This window comes from Anopheles arabiensis, chromosome 2 (assembly GCF_016920715.1).
Source record: "Anopheles arabiensis isolate DONGOLA chromosome 2, AaraD3, whole genome shotgun sequence".
NCBI lineage: Eukaryota > Metazoa > Arthropoda > Insecta > Diptera > Culicidae > Anopheles > Anopheles arabiensis.
Window position 1 is genome coordinate 93,549,355 of NC_053517.1, and position 20,814 is coordinate 93,570,168.

Here is a 20,814-nt window from a genome sequence, read left to right on the forward strand (position 1 = left end):
AAACCGATGGCCCCACGCTAAGGGGGAGAGAAGGGAGGGGAAGCAGATAAACGGTGGGACGACACACACCACACACACCCAATCACCGCGCGGAGAGTGGACCTGTGGTGTGTTATTGTGCACGCCGCCGCCGGCTCAGACGGTGGCGGTCAATATGGCCGAAAGGTTGAACGAACGAACGAACGAACGAACGCACGAACGAACGAACGCACGAACGAACGAACGAACCCGGATTGAGTGTGTGTAATGATTGAACAAAATTAACGGCAAGTAAAAAAGTGTGTGCTGGGCTGCTGCTGCTGGTGGGGCGCAACCCGAAAGATGGTGGCGCGAAACCGCTTACACTCCAACCAACCCCAACACACACCCCTTTTGTGTGATGTTGCAACCAAAATCACAAATCCACACATACACACACACAAATGCGTTATACAGTTTGCAATCCAGCTTAAGTCGATTCGTCTTGCGCCGTTGTTCGTCGTTTTTTTGTTTGCCCATTTTGCTTTGAAATATCCACCCTCCTCCTCCTCCTGTGGTGCCGCTAATGGCTAATGATGGCAAACGGGCAGATAGAGTTTATGGAAGCGTGTGTTGAGCGCGCGATCGAACGATGAGCGGTTGATGATGGGGGGCAGGAGCAGTCACACGCTAAACCAGATTTTATGATTTAATTAGTAAGTCTTATTGGATTTTCCGAATTATTTTTATCTATCGCACGATGCTTTACTTTAATATTTGACTTGATGTATATAGTTAGATCCTATGTTGTTCATTGTTCAGCAATTCCATGAATTTACCATCCTTGTACAGTTTGGGGTTGGTAAGATTTTTTTGAAAATTGAGGTTTTTGGTGAAATCAGAAAATTCCTACTCCACACCTTAGAAACAAACCTTCGAAGATGAAGACCTCTTACTGTTAATAAAACTACAATATATAAGCAAAGAGCTTACTAATCTATTACTATATCTAACGCATATAATTTCAATAATGACTCGTAAACGTCGAACTGACGTCAGCAGCATGATGGCAAACAATGACTACTCCATGCTCAAACGCTCAAAATATTGTTTTACTAAGCTCTGCGTCTACTTATAATTGTGCCTATTTGTTGCTGATTCATTCAATTTCACTATAATTGCCGTTACATCGGCTAGCGTTTGATTGGATATAAATACCATAGGATGCATCTATCTTATCTCAAACAATCCAAATGTTTAAAATCAAACATAATGCATAGTACGGTGAATGATATTTGTACTATATAAAACCACAATTCGGACTAATTTCGTGCATCATAAAAAGACTTAATTAACGTTCCAAATGTGTTCTGGATGGTATGATACTAAATTGCAGTCGCTAGTTCACTCAAGTCAAACAAAGCAGTTGAATTTGTAATGATAATGATAACTTGACATCATTTCGTCATTCTTTTGCATGAAAAAGAGTAGCTTTTTGGCCAATCCTTGTCATTTTATTTCCAATTTTTACCACTGCAAAAAACTGCTCTGTTGTTAGATAACCTTTATACACCTGCTTCACAGGACGGCCTGCAAAAACCGGGTCCCAAATACGAACACACACACACACGCCCACAGCCACGGATTGTTGTCTGCATTATGCTGCCCTAATGATGATCCCTAGTGATTCGGAACCAATGCTACTACTAATACTACTACCACCACAGGACAGGGCGACATAAAGTCACCTAACCCCCCCCCCCCTCCCGCAGACAAGAGACGTCAAGCGACAACCCCCACCGGAAAGCAGAAGGATTCTCGCGTAATGCCTTTGGGGGACTTGTGCCAGTTGTGTATGTGTAGTTGTAAAGCGGGGTGGTTCTGATTTTCTCTTCTTTTTTTACCGGCATTTTTGCAGCACCATCACGACACGCCAAGGTTAAGAACTGCGCGGGGCTCGACCATTTCTTCTTCCGGAGGCTTCTTTCGTAAAAGTGCAAATATTATGCAAACGTTTTGCTCTATACGTATGCTTCCGGGTGCAAACATAGTTTTACTTAAATTCGCCCAATTAAAAGCTCAACTTGCTAGTTATGTCCATCTTAAAAAAAGTTTACTCTTTCCCCGAAAAAGACGTCAAAATCCAATTTGAAAACGCTATTTTCCAAGAACAGCAAATTGCAAATTGAGTGGAAGTAAAAATCGCACAAAACTACTTATATGCGTGTATGGACGCACACACACACACATACACCAGTTTTACCTTACGCGACCTATCGCTCACACAGTGACACGCTCGCATACAAGTCCCCATCAGCACCAAACCGGGAGTACGTGGAAAACAACCACCGGGAACGGAAGAACAGGTTGAGCTGTGAACACCGAGCGAGACGGTGAACAATTTTTGCAAAAAACGCGTTCCCTCTCTTTCTCTCCCATTATTCACTATTCTCGCTCAACTCATACCACTACCTTGACAGCTGATGGCGAACGATGGTTTGACCAAACGCACACGCACACACGCAAACGCACGAGAACAGTTGGTGAGCAGAGGCACGGACAATGGTGGGGAAAAGAGTGTGTTGAAACTTATCTTAACATTCGCAATATTAGCGATTTTCCATACTTTAATTAACTTTTAAGCAACAAAGAATGCATCGAAAAGAAAAAAACAGTCACAAATCACTCGTTAAAAAAAAGGGTTTCTCACTCTAGCGCACACATTCTCATCCCTCATCACGTTCACCCCTTCACCAATACTGAAGCGCTGAGCGCTTTTTTGTTTCACCTCTGCTGCCTGTGCGTGTGTTCGCATTCGGGCTACCAGGTTTGAAGAGCGCCCCTATTACAGGCAACTATTTTGTTCTTCTTTTTCTAACGAAGAAACACACACACACACACACATACATTCTCATACGGAACATTCAAACGGATCTGAGAAATCCACACATATTGAGCCCCACAAACACTCGCACACATACGGATAGTAGTCTAGCGAAAATCCAACGAAACCTCTCGCCTTTGCGAATGTGGTCGAGAATTGGGTGAAAATGTCGAGTTGATCTGTTTTCTTTGTTTTTTCGCATTTTTTCCTTATTGTCAGCTCGCCACAGACTCATGAACTAGTGTGCGAGGTCCCACACTTCTTCACGCGACCCGTACAATTGAAAAGACACGCCACTAGGAGATTCTTTTCCTTTCGTTACAGATAAAAAGTGGATTCTTATTAACACCCGCAATGTGGTTGAGAGTTGAAAGTTTTCCAATCGACACACACAATGGTATGTGTGTGTGTCCGTTGGCCGATAATGCACACACTACACAAGCCCTCCCCCCCCTTGAAAGTAGATTCCACACGATCGGCTATCTTTCTCGCTCATCCAACGCATCTCTCTCACTCTCGCACTCTTTCACAACAGGCACTTGTGCACATCAGATCACCAGCATCATCATCATCACCGTCACCGTCACATCCTGTGTGCGTTAGCACTGTGGTATAAGCTGTTAATACACACACACACGGAGTGCTTGTGAAGTTTTCACCAGCACGCGGTGATACCAACGAACAAACAAAACAAATATTCACCGAAAACTGGAAATTGTCAAACGTTGGCGCTGTCACAGACACGGGACACACACTACAAAGCACCCACGGGTCAGTGAAGGGACACACGACCGACGCACCGGACACGACAAAACGCAAAGAACCAACTCACTCGCCCAGTGTCCATGTGAGGAGTGTGTGAGAGCTGTGCCGTTTCATCTCACACGGCCTGCTGCTGCTCTGTGCTGTGTGTCCGTGCTACTGCCTCGGATGTGCTCCACTCACACACGCGCGCGCGCATGCACACGTGTTCAGTGTTGGTGCGCGCGCGTGTTTAGTTGTGTGTGTCAACTGTCTGGTCAGCAGCATTCAGGAGAGAGGGACCGGAATTTCTTTTCCTTCGCGAAACACTTATATTGCCGTACAGAGAAGGTGATAATTGTTTCGAGCACGATTTTAACACCGCACTAATTTGACGTCGCGCGACTCTCCGACTCTGTGAAAATTCAGTGCTCTATTTGCTCACGTTTACATTTCCATTTTTCCACCACCAGTTCAGCAAACGCAGCAATGGCTGCAAAAGCAAGAGCTACCAACAACGGCAAGAATAATAACACACGCACACAGTAGGGGCAGTGTGCGGGACAGTTTTGCCCAGAATACGTAACTGCTGTTCTGTAGCACAACAGGCACGCATACACACACGCACACACGTACGTACGAAACACTTTACATGGGATGGGAAAATCGCCTCAACTTCTGTTTTCACTACAACCCATCGCAAACATTTTCCATACTTTTGACTTTTGGCTTTTGGCAGCCCAACACACCCCGCTCGCGACCGGATATACACGAATGGGGTTATATTTGCCAGCAGCAGCAGCTAGAGCAGCACTTCACGCACACACTGACGAGCACGGGCGCACGACTGGTGTGTGTGTGTGACTTGTTTCTCTCTCTTTCGCTCTCTTCCCTCCCTTTCCCTCGTTTCCGTGGGGGTTATGGCTACCACACTACCGTTGCAATTGCACTTTCAATCGTGGCAATTGGCCGTGCCAGCCCGTAGTGCCTCACACCTTTTCATTACATCACGTTACGGGCGTGAACAAGTACCACATACAACAACACGAAGCCAGCGATAGCTGATACCAAAACCGATTATTGTCTTTTTTCTGCTTCCGAAATTCGTAGGAAAAACCTTCCAAAACACACTCGTCGCGCACGGCACCTTCCGAGCAAAAGTACCCAGATAGCGGAGTGGCTGTGGGCGTGTTGACAGCTTCCGCTTCGTTCGGGCTCGCTGCCCCAAGTAGCACTTTTGGGCGGTGCGGATTTTTGACGTTTGCGTTGCATTTGCAACCCAACGAGCGAAAAGTGCGCACGGCGAGGGGAGGGCAATTTTGTGTGTTGCTGATTTTACGAAAAATTATGTGCAACCATGTAAGGCCGCAAATACACGACGCGCGTTTCCGCGCCCGCGGAAACGCGTATAACAATCCAGCCATAGAAATGAAATGTCATTCGAACGCGCTACCGCGGAAACGCAGAGATGCTCAGCTGGATATCTCTGCGGAACTGTTATACGCGTTTGAACGCGCCCGCGGAAACGCGTATAACAATCCAGCCATATAAATGAAATGTCATTCGAACGCGCTACCGCGGAAACGCAGAGATGCTCATGCTGGATATCTCTGCGGAACTGTTATACGCGTTTGAACGCGCCCGCGGAAACGCGCGTCGTGTATTTGCGGCCTAACGGAATTAAAAGCATCAATGCAAATTTATCGGTATAAAAAAATTGCATGTGAATAGTTAAAAAGGGATTTTTTTTTTGCATTTTGCAATGTCGTATGCAATTTTGCAAGTGCGATATTCGTGTAGAAATGATGTCACACAACTTATTTTTGCTGCTTGTTCTTGACACCATGACGAACCAATCACGAATAGATTGTAAATCACCATTCAAGCAATAAAAATGCCCAATGTCCTAAGTCTAAAAGGAACCGGCAAATTTTCGTTAAATGCCTTCCAATTGATGGCGATTATCAGTGCATTAAGCAGTGAATAAATGCCTTTGATATATTCCGATGGAATATTTCGTTTGTAGCTTTTTATTCATGAATTTTTAATTTGCAACTTCCAAAAGAAGTAAGGTTTTCTTTAAGTAAGGCAATTGCAAATTAAAAATTCACGAATGAAAAGCTACAAACGAAATGTTTCTTCAACACTGCACTGCCTTGAACTATTACCAATTTTTATCGGTGAACTGCATTATTGCATCAGTTGTTAAATAAATGAACCTTGAAAATTGTTAATATATCAAACTCATTTCGAAGAGGCAGGCAGGCCGTTATATCGACCAAAGAAGAAGATACCTAAGTGTTCCAAATCCACTAAACAACTCATAAACGAGGCCTAAACGACTCAAGCTTTAAACATAAAAGGAATTCTAAAAGACTCCGATTAGCAGGCGATGAACGACAGGCAAATTTCAAACATAGCAAAAAAGGTGGTGGTGCCATCTGTTGGTGAGATAGCCAGCCAGTGGATGTTTCCTGACTTCGAGAACTTTATCCTTTCCTTTGTGCTGTTGTTTGTTTTCGCATTGAAGTTATGCAGCGCTAAAACTAGAACGGCAATACGATTGTTCAAATACAAATTTCCAATATGAACCACCAGAACCTAAAGCAAGTGACAGTTGAGTAATTGTTGATAATCTTGTTACGCGTGTATTTGACCCATACAATCATCAATAAATTTTTCAATCATTAAATAAATCAATCTGTGGCACTTGGGCAATTTGAGTGTGGACAGTTTTACTATCCATAATTTGAAATTAGAAATTTATTTTAAAAACAATTTAATACGATCGTCCTAAAAAAATGTGCTTGATTTTCAAGAAGATTACGTCCATAAATGTAATCCCATCCAAACAACAATTACTAATGATTTTCGTGTTTAATTGGGTTGATTTTTAGACAATGCGGCAAAGCCGTTCCTCCTGGATAAAATTATGGGTCTGTTTTTTGTAGTTTTCATTCAAAATGAAATGTTAAACGACTCTTTTTATTTGAAGTATCCAGTTAAAGAAAGGACAAAAATGGTTTTTTTATATGTTGGTCCAAAAGTGCAAAGATAACAATGATCATTTTAAAAGTTATTTTAGTAGAGTATTCTACCAATAATTTATAAAAAAAGCTAGAACACAATTAATTATATTCAAGTGTAAAAAAAGTAATAAAGAGATGCTTCACTTACCTTCACTTATCTCCTGTATTGTTGACTCCACAGCACCAGAATGCTGCTGAATGCGTTGTACTTTTGCCATTCCCATGCTACCGACACGATAAGCGCCGTGACTGCGGAACGAATCTGAAGCAATACTACCACCAGTACTGCTGCCACTAACACTATCTTCAATGTTATGTGCCATGCTACTTGCATCGTAATCTATCTCCGTCCCGATTGCTTCTATAACACTAAGCAACTCAGTTCCAGCACCTGCAGGTTTGGAGGCTAAACCAAACCCACTCTCCACATCGTTCTGGACATCCTTTGGGGTGTGAATAATAACACAAGCCTTTTGACTGCCACTACTAACCGTATTGTCCTTTTCGAGCTTTCTGCTTACTAAATCCTTACCGGTAGTGTTGGTACTAAATTTACTTCCGGTACGATCGTTAGCCTCGGTTCGAGTCACATTCAGTATCACACTACCACTTTGAACTACCGCCGAAGATGCTTGTCCATCTTCTCTGCCGGTGTAATGGAGATTTGGATTATTACTGCCAATACTTCTACCTTGACTTGGCGGTAAAGCGGCCAGTTCCGTACCCGTACCAATGGGTGTAAGTGTTGGGGGATGTGATGCTGTTTTACTGTAGACCAGGCGCTCGTCAATCGTCGTGATCGCTTGAACGCTCGGTCCGGATGTTGCTACAGTCGGTGCCGTCGGACTGGTTGCGGCTAGCAGTGCAGGTTGTGCTACCTGCGATGCAGCAAGAGGTGTGACCTCGTACGTGATGCAACTGACGGGCGTTGGCGTTAGCTAGATAAAGCAAAAAGGGATTTAGAAAAAGGTTATTGTATTGCACATTAAATGATGGAAAACAAGTGAAAAGAAAATGATGGTGAGACATTGTCAGCAATAAAAATAGTTTGTGAAAAGGTGCATCAGCTCCAAGAGTAGCCGACAATATACATAAATTATTAAAATAGTTACCACCACAAAGGAATGTTAAAATAAATCATTTATTTAGTACAGTTCCACCGATGAAGAGGATTTAATTATTGTACTAAATATAATATCAACATGTAAAGCAACTTTAAATTGCATAAATTAAGGAGCAACCTTGCATGAAATCGTAATTATGCTATCAAATACGTTTCGATTCTTGTAATTGTATTCCTTCCCTAAATTATTTTATTTAAATTTGATCAATTATTTCTTCGGCCAAAAACACCCTCAAACCACGAAAATAATGGTATGGTCCAGCAATCTGCATAACTACGAACAAAGCGTATCGTTATAGTGCGTACCTGTTGATTGGAAATCGATTTCCCCGAGGAACGGGCAAACCAGATGCAACAAGTTATTGCGCAAAATTATTAGCCAACCCAGATAACACGCCTAACATTTGATATGAGCAGCACGGGCTTTGATGTGGCGCGCACAGCACACATCTCACAGACGCGGGTATAGTTTACGGGCGTTGTAAGCGTGATTGCAATTTCAACGAAAATTCAGGACGGTTTTATTTGCTCCCCCATTTTATCCTGCCGCTTGGTCTAATGGAACAAGGAAGCGGTTTCGATTCATGTGGAATGCTACGCCACATGCGTTTGAAATATAGCGCACATTGAAACCTAAAGGAAAGATGGAACAACAATACGATATCAAACAACGACTCCCTGGAGGATGGCAAAAAAAACGGGAACCATGTACTACCATATGGTAACGTATTGCATGGCCGTTCATGATGAAGCTGCTCTTTGTTTGATTTGCTAAATCGAAACCTCAACAACTGCTGTACCAGCTAATGATTATATGTTTTTTGTGCATAAATGTATTTTTTTTTGTATTTAAAGCTTTCGTTAGCGTAATCGAAAGCTTTTCCAATGAACAAAATTGCAAACAGTAACACAGAAGTGACATCCATTCCAACCGTGTTCGAAACTAATTATCGAAAATCAAACAAACCAAACAAAAAGAAAACGGAAGCCCTAGATGGAAACACCGAAAATAAAACACCCCATCCGAGCAATCCAATACGAGATCCAATCCAATTAATCAGCCGCCGCGTCACGGAAAAGCGATACGAAGCGGAATTTCCCGAACGTGGCTACATTTCGATTGTGCCCTGTAGCGTTTGCACGATCAGCACCATATGGTAGCTCTGTCAAAGGATTTACTGTTTTGATTTGATTTTGTAAAAACAAGGTGGCAGCGAAAATGTCTCAGGCAGCACGGATATTTTGCAGTCCAATTTAAAAAAAAAGTGAATCAATCGATTAGATTAAACACAATTCGATACTGCCATGCTAATCGCTCGATTGGGGTAAAGGTGTAGGTTTTCGGTATGAAGTTGAGGTACGATTGCAAGGTTAAGGTCCAATAGCAGACATATTAGGCTAAACAAGCACGCTTGCACGGCATGGTTCAGCGCCTGATGGTATGCAATATGTTGCTGAAAGCCATGTTTTACATCTAAAGGCCCGGTATATTCAGCCGCGTTTGAACCTCCGATCGAAGAGGAACGTTAGCTGTAGTCGCCTAGATACAACGTTTGCATTAATTTATTTCATGAGGATTCTGCTCAGTTATACGTACAATATGGCAAAATGTTAAAAAAATATCCAAGAAACCACAATTTTATGCCATTTGGGCAATCGCTACGATCGTTCCCCAATTCGATCGAGTTTGGGTGAGTGGCTGATCAAATCGAGGTCCTCAAAATAGGTGCATGCTTTTTGTTTTTTTTTCTATTAATTTAAATTAACGCTGAAATTTAGATAAAAAAGCGTTTGACTGAATTTTAGAAAATTTACAACAAAAAAATTTAAATAATCGTACAAGCGCATGTGAGAACTGTTTTTCATTTGGACTTTGAGCACCCAACAAGTGATAACGATTTTGTTTGAAGTTTTAAATTATTAAAATAACGGTTTCTTCTTCTTCTTCTTTGGCACAACAACCGCAGTCGGCCAAGGCCTGCCTATACCCACTAGTGAAGTGAGCTTGGCTTTCAGTGACTTATTGTTACCATAGAATGATAGTCAGTCCTACGTATGGGGGCACGGTCTATTCGGGACTTGAACCCATGACGAGCATGTTGTTACGACGTACGAGTTGACGACTGTACCACCAGACCGGCTCGGTTAAAATAACGGTTTACCAAAACTAAAAAAATATTTTATTTAAATATTGCATACCTACAGGCGCTTAGCAAGGTGTTCGATTAGCAAAACGAATTTGTACTAAAATACCTATATATAGCATACTTTCAGGCGCTTAGAAAGCTTCATACCACAAGCTGTTATAAAGAATTTCCTTTCCACTTTTGCTCCATTTTTTTGTATCTCTAAATTATTTTCCTTATTTTAATGCCATCGTAGCACTTCATATACAAAGTGTGTGCATATGGCGTGCGAGCTTCTTACTTACCTTCTGGATGATGTAGCACCGTGGATTGTACGACGTGCAGAGGTACGTCCCGTTCGCGTCGAGACAGAGGGGCAGCGGGTCTACGATGGGTGGTGCCGCCGCGGGGACCGTTTGCAGGATCTGTACCGGTACCGGGTGATGATGCTGTTGCTGCTGCTGCTGCTGGAGGGGCGGATGGTTCGCTGCTAGCGTGACCGCCTGTTGATGCTGCTGCTGCTGCTCCTGTTGGTGATGCTGCAGCAGCGCTGGCTGGTGGGTCGTGTAGTGTGCCGGGAGCCGCGCCTGTCCCTGCACGGTTGTAATTGTTCCACCGCCTTGCTGCGTGTACTGGTGCTGCTGCTGCTGTTGCTGATGGTGATGATGGTGATGATGGTGGTGATAATGGTGGGTGTTAGATAGCTGCTGCTGCTGCTGCTGCTGCTGTGTCTGATGGCGCGAACGTGATTGAAGAACGGCTACGTTGGCCGTTTGTAGCTGTAAGTGCTGCTGCTGCTGCTGCTGTTGCGCCGCCTGATGATGGTGATGGTGGTGGTGATGATGTCCGATGGACGCCGGACTGGCGCCACCGGCACCACTGGCCAGGGTCGTTATCGTGGACGTGAGCGTGAACGTACCGCTGGACGAGCTGTGCTGGTAGGTGTTGGCGCTGCCACTGCCGCCACTGTTGCTCCCGGTCACGGACGAGACGAGTCGATACTTTCGCAGCGGCATTATCCGTGTTCAACCACAATGGGGGAGCGCAAAAGGGGTGGGCGAAAAAAAAAGGTGGGGAAAAGGGACCTCGGGGGAGTGGAATTGGAGGGTCAGGAGATATGCCTTTGCTGCCTGTCGTTTGTCGCCTCGCCTCAAAGAGTTTAACCTTTAGTGCACCACGGGTTGTGCACCTATCTGTGTACGAGTGTACAGCCGACCGCGCCGTGGACTTCGGGGTGAGGAGGACCTCCAGCTGCCATCGTCCCAGCTGGACCGTTCACTAGCAACGGCACTACCCATATGGTACATCATGTACTTCGTCTGTCACACACATACACACACACACTTACGCACCCATTTGCTCAACACACTGATTGATTGGCGAACCACTGACACGGTGGCAATTGTACACTCTGCACTGCACTTTGGTTTTAGCCTGCATGAAAACGATTAATACTGTCTTCGGTTTCACGCGGTTTCACCGACAGCTGGCACACACATTTGCATACGACCTGTGATGGGGCCAGGCCACATCAGCACACTCAGAAGCTCGGATCGAACCCTGAAATAACACTCACACACTAGCGAGCCATCGTTCGATGGTGCGCATAATTGAATGTATAAAATAGAAGAAATGTTAATGTACGATTGGACCTGTGCACTGGATGTTAATGGGGTTGGCCACACAGCCCGCGATGAGAGCTGATTTGTGATGCTGATGATGCTCCAAGCGGGCGAACAGCACCGTGGCAGTGGCAGCAGGTTGTTTCAAGGGTGAATTTGTGATGCGTATTGCATACTGTAAGGCGGAATTAAACGGAAGCTTAATCATTCGGAGCGCTTCCCAAAAAAACAGGCTCCATATGATTAATGTGTGCATTTCATCTTCAACACACGTACAACTTGCTAACACACACACACACACACACACACACACACGTACGGAGTCACATATAAAAGAGATTGCAAGCCACTGCCGGTGTTGGAGCGTTGGAAAAACTCTTGCAAGGGAACCGGGGAGGGGGGGGGTGAGCACAGGAGCACCCAAACAACAAGCTACAAATATTAAAGGCGCACACACACTTACACACACACACACCGATAGCCACTAACAGTGTAAATCCGCTTAGAGTAGTGGGCGACTGTGCGCATTAAAAACAAGAAATACAACAAAAAAACATACACAGACAGAAATGCTCCACCACCCCATGCGTCCCAGTGCGTATACGCACGCAGTGTACGCGACCGCGGTGAGAAAGGGCTGCGCGAGTGAGAAATGAGCAAAGCGAGCGCGCGGCAGAGTGTCTGTGTGTTTGAGCAGCTGAAACGCACGCGAAACAAAGCCACGCAAGCAATGCACACAACCAAAAAAGGTTTCGCATTCGAAAAAAAGAAAGGAATTAATTAAAAAAGAAAAAAAACACACAAACAAACGAAACAAAGTGAATGGTGAGATGTATCCGTATCTCACCGCTCTCACGTCACCGTTCACACTCTTTCTCCCGCTCGCTCACTGTTCTCACTCTCTGACGCGTGCACTCGCGCACTCTCTCTCTCTCTCACACGTGTCCTTTCTTTTGCGCCACCCACCCACACTGTGGATTTTCTTTTCGACATTCTTTACACGGAAAACTGCGTGCTTGCTTTCAAACGTTCAATGGGCTAATTGCAAAAAAGGGTGACGCGGCTGTTGCATACGTGAGGAATGTGGTGGAACGACCTTTTTGCCTGGTGGCGGGATGGCGAAAATGCTAAATGTTTGCGTGGGTGGGGACAAGGTACGATGGTGGTTCCGTATGTTTTGGTTCCGTATGTTTTGTCCAGTGATTGGGTTGGGGGTGATCAGATGTGCAGGGGAGGGCCCTACCCCTTAGGGTTGAATAAATAGTTTGTGACTGAAGCCAAAGAAGTTTAACGTTCTTTTTAAAGGCAAAAATTGTAACATTTTAAACGCAATTTTTCACTTTTGTGTATCTGTTCTTTTTATGAATTTTCTGATTGTTTTTTTTTATAATCTGTGAACCCCTCCCCCATCGTCATCTCTCGGTCTGCCTTTCTCTCACTGCCTTTCTCTTATTCCGCGCTCCCTCTCTCATTCGTACAAGGTCAAAAGGCATCCAGAGCAAGAGCTGCACCAAAGCACAAAGAAACACAACAACCGCACGCACTGCCAAGATGAACAACCGGCTGCTCAAGAATCATCACCACCATCCGCACCCAACCACACCACTCGTTCTATTATTCTCCTACACCGAAATGCAAAAAAAAACTGGATGCATTCAATTACATCTCCTCCTCCACAACAGCAGCTTCCAGAGGAGTGGGGAGGAGGGGAGACTACACAACACAAGAGCACCGCGCGTACTTGTTGTTCCTTGCCTACTCTGACCGGCAACAATATTGCACCTCTCCCAGTTGCAGCGCGCGACTGCTTGGATGATTCCACACACCGACCAAACCGCGAGAGAGCGTTCATGTGTGTGAGTGTGCGTGTGTGTGCGCGCATTTTGGGGGAGCGATGAGAGATGGGAAGGATCGCCCCCGCGATGGAACCGCGGGGGGGGGGGGTTCAAAGTTCGCATTTTTCCCTACCATACGGTACGGAAAATGCACACCTTCCGTGACCCTGACCCCGACCCACGTCACAACAGTACGCTCACACGAAGCACGAAAAACAATTGCAGCTGCAAAATGGGATTGTTTGATATTTGTTTTTTTTTTTCTTCCTTGTTTATATTCCACTGCACCGTATTGCACTGGGACGACCGAGATTGCAAGAGATTCGCGCAAACACCGCCTCCACCAAGGGCCAAACGCCTCGCCTCGCGCTCGTGCACCTCGAATTGTGCGTGGTGCTGCCAAACCTTTTGCCTTTTTATTGGGGTTGAGGTGGGCACAGGGAGCAAACACTCCGTCACCATCCGTCACCATCCAGCGGGATGCGGGAACAGTGCGACGGGAGCGTGCGCGCGCGTGTTCGGTTTGACAAACAGAAGCGAACTGTTTCTGCTGCGACCCGTTTTGCGCTGTTTGTGTGGTTGATTGAGTTGTAGCGTAAAGGGGGCGGGGGGCGCACTCATCGTGTACCGTGTGTACCAGATGAATGAGATGCCGACGGTGAGCGAGTGAGTGAGTGAGTGGTGAGCTGTGAGCGGTCGGTGGATGTGATTTTTGTGAGACAATCCGTTGCGGACAGCGAATGGAGCAGAAAACGCTTCATTTCGTGGAGTTTTGTTGAAGGACTTTTTTTAGATAAATAGTTAACCTAGTTTTTATGTATGTTTTTGGTTTTGGAGTTAAGTATTAGCCACACAAAGCTGTTCAGTTTTGTCTTACTTTTTTGGTACATGAACATTGGAAACTTTTCTAGCAATACCGTTTTCATTTCATTTGAAGGAAGGCATGAACACCGCGGCCTAACATACTATTCGAGCAAGTGACAGAGGCCAACACGGTTTCAAAACATTCGCACTGTTTGAACTCAGGGACGTTGTGGTTAGCTGTGGGATCTTCAAACATTAATTAAATGTGAATTTTCGAACAAGATTTTTTGCAATTTAAAATAAAATCTATGTCTACAAACACAATCAAATTACGATTGTTTACATTTACTATCCTCAAATTACTAACATTTTTCTGTTTAAGTTTAAGCATGTTTAGTGCGCAAAAGAAGAGCTAAAATTACAAAACGTCACAAACGAAGGCTCGCTTGCGTTCGCCTAAAAGTATGCAACCAGCATCGCACAACGCCTAAACCTATGCAATTAGATCAACAGTTGAGCGCATCGCGCAAACATAAGGGAAGGTAGGACAAGATGGACACTACTCATATATGCATGATAAAAGTAATTATAGAATAATTTCTCAATACAGCATCCAAACTGAATGTAAAACAACACATTTGAGAACATTTTTGACGTAATATATGCTAAATTGGTTAAAGCCACGAACAAAACTTATTTTCAATCGTGCCGTCCCTTGTGGATCTAATTTCGGAAGTTTTTTTTTATTAGCTAAATGAGTCGTCGTGACTAATAAGCAAAAACCGTGGCGAAAGAACGAGGATGAAATCAATAAAATATCATATTTTCTGGTGGTTTAAGTATCCTGACTTCAAAGCGGGAAAGACGAACACTTTGTCGTAGGGAAAGATGGACACCATATTTTACTTCTTACATCAATTGGTGATGAATAGATTTCATCAAACGCTTTAAATAATGGTTTTCGGAAGACATGAACTATCCAGCAACTAAAGAAAGCATGAATATATGCGAGAAGCGAAACACCGGTTAAAATAGCAACTATTCGTTATGCTATTACTCGCTCGACGAATCTTGCCACGACTTGGACAACTTCAATTAACGAAAAGAAGAGGCATTGGCATGACATCGTTTCGGAATAGATGAGAGATTCTATGGAATTACAAAAATTTGTTGAATTTTGACGTGGTGGAAAAAATGGCTTTAGCAAGTCCCTCTATTAACAAGGCGCTCAAACATGCTGGGGTCGCGTACTTTACGCGGAATAATTTCCTAAAAGGATATTCTAAATCGTTGTTATGTAAGCTGGAGCAACGTCAGTTGTTAGTGCCTGATGTTTCGATAATACTTTAGATTCTGCATTCTACGAAGTGTAAGCAATGGCGCTTACAAATCGCAAATTCGCGGGAGCCAATTGCTTTCTACCACTTCTATGTACGAATTTCATGGGGTTGGAACATCCGTAATTCCATGAAGGGAGTAGAATAACTTAAATTACCATTTAATACTCACGGGGCAGTTCCGTCGAACAAAGTGCTTAAAAAAGTACTTCGATTACTCATAGATATTAAGACAAACAAGCAATTAGGAAGAAGTTACTCCAGCGAACAGTCACCTGTTAAGATTTGGATAAATTAATGACAGCACCAAACACGGAAATACTATCAGTGGTATTAAAAGCTAATAATTGCTGCGCTTACAACCACTCCCAAAGTACAAGTTTTGAATCCTGGAACAAAAAATCGAAACCGAAATACAACAAACAACAAATGCAAGTTATTCGTACAATCGAAAATAAACTCCATAATACACGCTATTTTATCTTCTGGATTTGGCTATGTTTTGTTTTTTTTAATGTTTTTTCGTTTAATCTGTTTGCTTTACATTATTATTTCGATCTAAGATGACAAAAGTGTATAACGCTGCAAACTCCTGAAGACAGTGTTTTCCTTGCCGGAAAAGAAGGCCTGATGCTCTGGTTGCTGATGCTGTTGTTGCTGTTATTGTTGCTGCGGCTGTGTTTGCTGTTAAACCGGATGCGCATACACGCACACATCACAAACCGCGCGCGCCCGTCTGTCGTTAACGTTCAATAATTAGCCCTTTTTGTTGGATGTTAAATGTGTTTCGTCGGACGCGGCGGACTCATTGGCCCGAGGGCACGCGCGCGCCTCGAACGCACACACACACATACACCCCTCTCTCTCTCCCTCTCTTGCTCGCTCGCTCTAACTCTCTCTCTCTCCTCCCTTTGTCCCTGTTGTAGGGCTGCCGCTTTAAGTCTCCATCATCACTGCGGAGGACTTACAGCAGCTGCTGCAGAGTGCCCATGCCCGTTCGGGGTGGCCAACCGCTGCGCGGTTAGCACCCTTTGCGGGACACCGGTCCAGCTGCAGCACGAAGGAACGGAGACGGCGCTCCTACGTTTGGGATCTTTCATCAGAAACAAAAATACTCCATCATTCGGAGAAGAGATGAGAGTTATTAGGGATATTTTACACTCACAATTACGCACCCAACAAGCATTGCGAGAAGCAATATGAACCAGAGAGAAAAAGATGTGCGTGATGTGCGACGACAACGATATAAAAGAAGCTGCTTATTTAAATCCAATTAACCGATCAATACCGAGAGCATGTGGTAGGAGAAAACGGGTTGAGAATCTGTGGTGAGAGAATTTACAATCATTCAAGCGGGGGTAGATTGGGGGGGTACGCGCTGGTGGGCCCACGGATGTTGAATGGTGAAGCAATGCACACACTCCGGAGGTGCCGAGGATAGTGTAACTATTGATTGCACTGGGGAAACGCGCCGAGTAGACGGATGCTTTCTCCAGTGAGTTTGCAAAATAAGTGCGCCGATGGCTAGGATTGATGACTCTGTAAAAAGCACTAATTCCTTCCTGAATTTCCCTTCGCTCTAAAACGCCTTACTTCACAACACTTCCTGCCTATTCTCGCTGGGTAAGAGCTATTGTTTCACACACTCACACACTTCCTCCTAAGCGCCACAACACACGTACACGCGGTGGCGCGGTAGTAATGATGATGATTTTGATGCTGGTGGTGGGCGCGTAGGGTGCTTGGCTTAGAAACCGTGCACCTTCAGCTGTTCCGGCTTCGCGAGACCGGACTTGGTTAACCACTGGCAAATGTTCTCCCGCTGGTCACCCTGCAGCTGTAGTACCTCGCCGTACTCAGGATGCTCAATTACTGTGCCATTGCATGCGAATTCCTTAAAAGAAATCGAAAAACCAACAAGTTAATACGAGGTTCGACGTACTGTTCGGTCGGTGATTATTATTGGTGCTATTAGATTTTATATATGGAAATGGAATTCGGCTGTCAAAATCGATTCCAACGAGCCTTACAGGGTTTTCCAGAGGTTCTCATAGTTGCGGGAAACTTCATTGGCTTTTTCTTGTTGGAGCACCCTTGTTGGACAAATCAAACAGGAAATTCCAAGAATCCTGTCCAAAAAGGGTGCCATAGAGTCCAATTCCATCATATGAAGTTCACTTCCCATTAGAAAGAGTCAAGGAAGTGAAATGTTCCACAACTATGAGAACTCCTGGAAAACCCTGTAACGCGCAGGGAATCTTAAATGGAATTTGTTTCTTTTTTTAACGACTTCATGCGCTTTGATACACAGATTCCAATTCCATCTAGCAAATCTAACAGCACCAAACATGCTTCTTTCTGAGTGCTCTTACCTTCTTACATGCTCGCACGATCTTCTTCAGGTCGTACTCGGCAGACAATCCCTGGACAGTGGTTAGCGTTTTGCGACCATTTCTCTGCTGAATTCTTATGTGCACGAGACCGTCCTGCACATCGTAGTCTGCACCCTTTATTGCATCAGCAAATGGGTCTGGAAAGCAATTGAAAAACAAAATTATTAGTGATTGCTAGAGGAAAGTATTGTGCAGTAAAATTGCAGTAAATAATTAAGAGGCAACTCTGTGCGATGTGAATAATATGCGTTCCGACAACACAACGGGCGTTATAATCTCCGCTCAACACTTCACACTCCGTTATTAGGTCATGCCTTGGGTGTGTTGTGTGTTGGTGCATGAGTCATGGGAACGCATTTACATGTGTTTGGCTCACATCGACACTCATACTAAGGTGTAGCCCCAGTAGCTTTGTGTTTCGAACAAAAATAAACAGTAAATATGTTTACGATTTCATAAAGCTACAAATGTTTTTAATTGGCCAACTTCCATCAGTACTGTGAAAGCGTTAAGTCCTAGCTGATAACACTTATTGTAGAGACTAACTTTGTAAGAATAAAGGGCAATTAATTGGCACACACTTAAGCGACAGACAAAGATACTGACCATCGTAAGAGGGAACATCCTAGCTTCGAAAGATAAGGTTTTTTTTTCTATCAGTTGGAGCCTAACCGACATCTCGATAGAATTACGGCTTAATGCAACGACTGGCTGGGGTCAGCACCAATCGTTGGTGACAGAACTTTACGTTCCGATCACGAGACACAGTGAGGTCTTTCATTTTTGCTTTCGCTGGCCAAGTAAGACATATTTTTGACCTAACTTTGGCACGCCAAGACGCGAAACTGAGTCGTTCGACTCACTTTAACCAATTTCAGAATTAATTCTGAAAAAGTCAATCGCTATACCACCCCTTACCCACCTCGATTGGGAACCTCGTTTCCACACAAACGAGGCCACGTCGAAGTGCAATATACCCCCGCGATACCAGAACCGGAAGATCAATGCAAGGGCAACAGCCCCCCGCTGCTTTCAATACAAGGTGAGCTGGTGTCTTTCGCACACAATGCAAGAACGAAAGGATTGTGATGTACGTGAACGTAGCAGTCGATGACAACAATGACCAGGCGAGAAATTGTGTTACTACACCATCATCAAACACCAATTCAGCCTTGATCAGCTTCCAATGGGTGTTCATCCACTGTAATTTAGGGGATGTCTTGGAGCTAAAAGTTTCGATGTGGTAGAAAGCGATTCTTTTCAAAATTGATGCATTTGTAGGACAAAAAAGAGTAAATTACGTTCTTTTCGGAAAATGTGTTTCACAAATTCGCGAATCTAATAATCGAAGCAGCGCACGTTGCTATGTCATCCGCCACCACGAGCAGGACACGCACACCAGCCCACCACAAGCAACCTTCCACGGGTGTGTACGTGCGTACACAAAAACACCACCAGCCGCCGTGTACGAAGGTTGCCGTCCGCCATTTTGAAAAATATTCACCTCTCGCTCTTTCATGCGCACGGGATGCGCGAAACGCGTGCTGTCTTTATGTTATGTCCAACACACTCTCACTGCTCTCGCCGTACAAAGCGCGCGCGCACACACACACAGGCACGCATACAGAGACTTGGGAACTTTAATGGCATCACGAGAAGCGCGCGGATCACGCGAACACTGGATGTGTGTGCGATGACATAGTAAAATTACGTCGCCGTGCCGAACATTCGACGCAAAATGCGACGTGAAGGCGAAAGGGGCATTCTGTTGCTTCTTTGTTACAAGTCAATTGGCTCGGATGCAACATGACGAAATGCAAAGGAATGGAGAAATTCCGAGAAAGTAGCTAGAGTATGCCACAGCCTCTAATGGTACCATTGCTATGTTGTATGTGTGTGTGTGTGTTGGTGAGATGCTTCACTGGGAAGAGGAGAGAGAGAGAGGTTGGCCAGCCAAAACCACGCAGTCAAGAATGCGGAAATCGCGTGCACGTTCAGGAGCGGAGCAACCTTCGCAAAAAGCTAACCTCTAAATACGACACACATCATCCTGCGAGGGAAAAGAAAATGTGCGGTTATGCCGTTTCTACTTACCAAATGTATTAAGATTCTGGATGGACATACGATAAACAAAATAGACACAAGTGAAGAAAAGTAACGCTTCGCTTAGCGCGGCTGGATTTTCCTGGTGGCGTTGGCGTTGGTGGTACCACAAGCACACTACTAACCGTGCTTTATGGGGCGGGGGGAGCTGACGGGATTTTCACGCGTTTATTCCTCGTGCACACGCACACACTTGCTTGCTGGGGTCGGAGATGGTCCGTCTGGAAGTTTCGTTGCGAGCGAATGAGCGACGGCGAGCGGGCGGGCGGAGAGAGAGAGAGAGAGAGAGTGGCGGATGTGCTACTTTAAGGCAATCACTGAACAACTTGAATGAACTGCTCCGAGCGACTGCTATTTCAACAATGAAAGCAAACTGACGGCGCAAACACGAAAACTTCTCTTCCTTTCCGTATGACAGGATTTGTATGCGGGAACACGGTACCGGGTTGTACCATTTGTTCGTGACGTGTTCGGCTGTCAGTTTTGTCACGTGTCACAATGTGACAATCCAGGTCCGTGTTTATGGTTGTCGGAACTTTAAATTTCAACGATTTTTTACGAATGCTCATTTTACTGATCATCTGTTAGATTCTTAGATTGAATAAGCCAATTATAGTATGATAAGTAATCATTTATTAATTCATCGTTGAAGTACAAGAAATAATTCCATCATTCCACATCATATTTTGCATCAGATATACATTAGCTCAAGAATTTTCTAATTTAACCATGCATTTTGTGTTACAACACAATTGTGGTAGGTGTAACATCACAGTCCGCATATTTCGCAAAAAGATAAGCTAACGGAGGACTGTTATTTGACTCAAATGCTATTTTAATATGATGATGAATCAGCACC

General features: G+C 44.4%; 2 protein-coding genes across 4 annotated transcripts in view; both read right to left on the reverse strand.

The window, feature by feature from the left end:
• LOC120897342 (la-related protein Larp4B) overlaps window positions 1-13,844 on the reverse strand; it is a 53,798-nt gene extending 39,954 nt beyond the window's left edge. The window contains exons 1-3 of one of the 3 annotated variants that reach the window (XM_040302158.1): window positions 13,724-13,844; window positions 10,167-11,440; window positions 6,761-7,550 (exon numbers count right to left, since the gene is read on the reverse strand). In XM_040302158.1, coding sequence (XP_040158092.1) covers window positions 6,761-7,550; window positions 10,167-10,877 — 1,501 coding nt within the window. In that variant the 5' untranslated portion in view covers window positions 10,878-11,440; window positions 13,724-13,844. Of the gene's footprint in view, window positions 1-3,544; window positions 4,191-4,299; window positions 4,457-6,760; window positions 7,551-10,166; window positions 11,441-13,723 lie in introns of those variants that run through there. The other 2 variants (XM_040302160.1, XM_040302159.1) reach the window with 2 other exon arrangements.
• A 2,091-nt stretch (window positions 13,845-15,935) lies between these two features.
• LOC120894744 (eukaryotic translation initiation factor eIF1) lies at window positions 15,936-20,328 on the reverse strand. Its single transcript, XM_040297527.1, has 3 exons — window positions 19,947-20,328; window positions 17,832-17,989; window positions 15,936-17,353 (listed from the first exon to the last, which is right to left on the reverse strand). Exons 1-3 carry the CDS (start codon window positions 19,972-19,974, stop codon window positions 17,207-17,209), a joined length of 333 nt encoding a protein of 110 aa, XP_040153461.1. The 5' UTR covers window positions 19,975-20,328; the 3' UTR covers window positions 15,936-17,206.
• Between the last annotated feature and the right edge of the window lie 486 nt (window positions 20,329-20,814).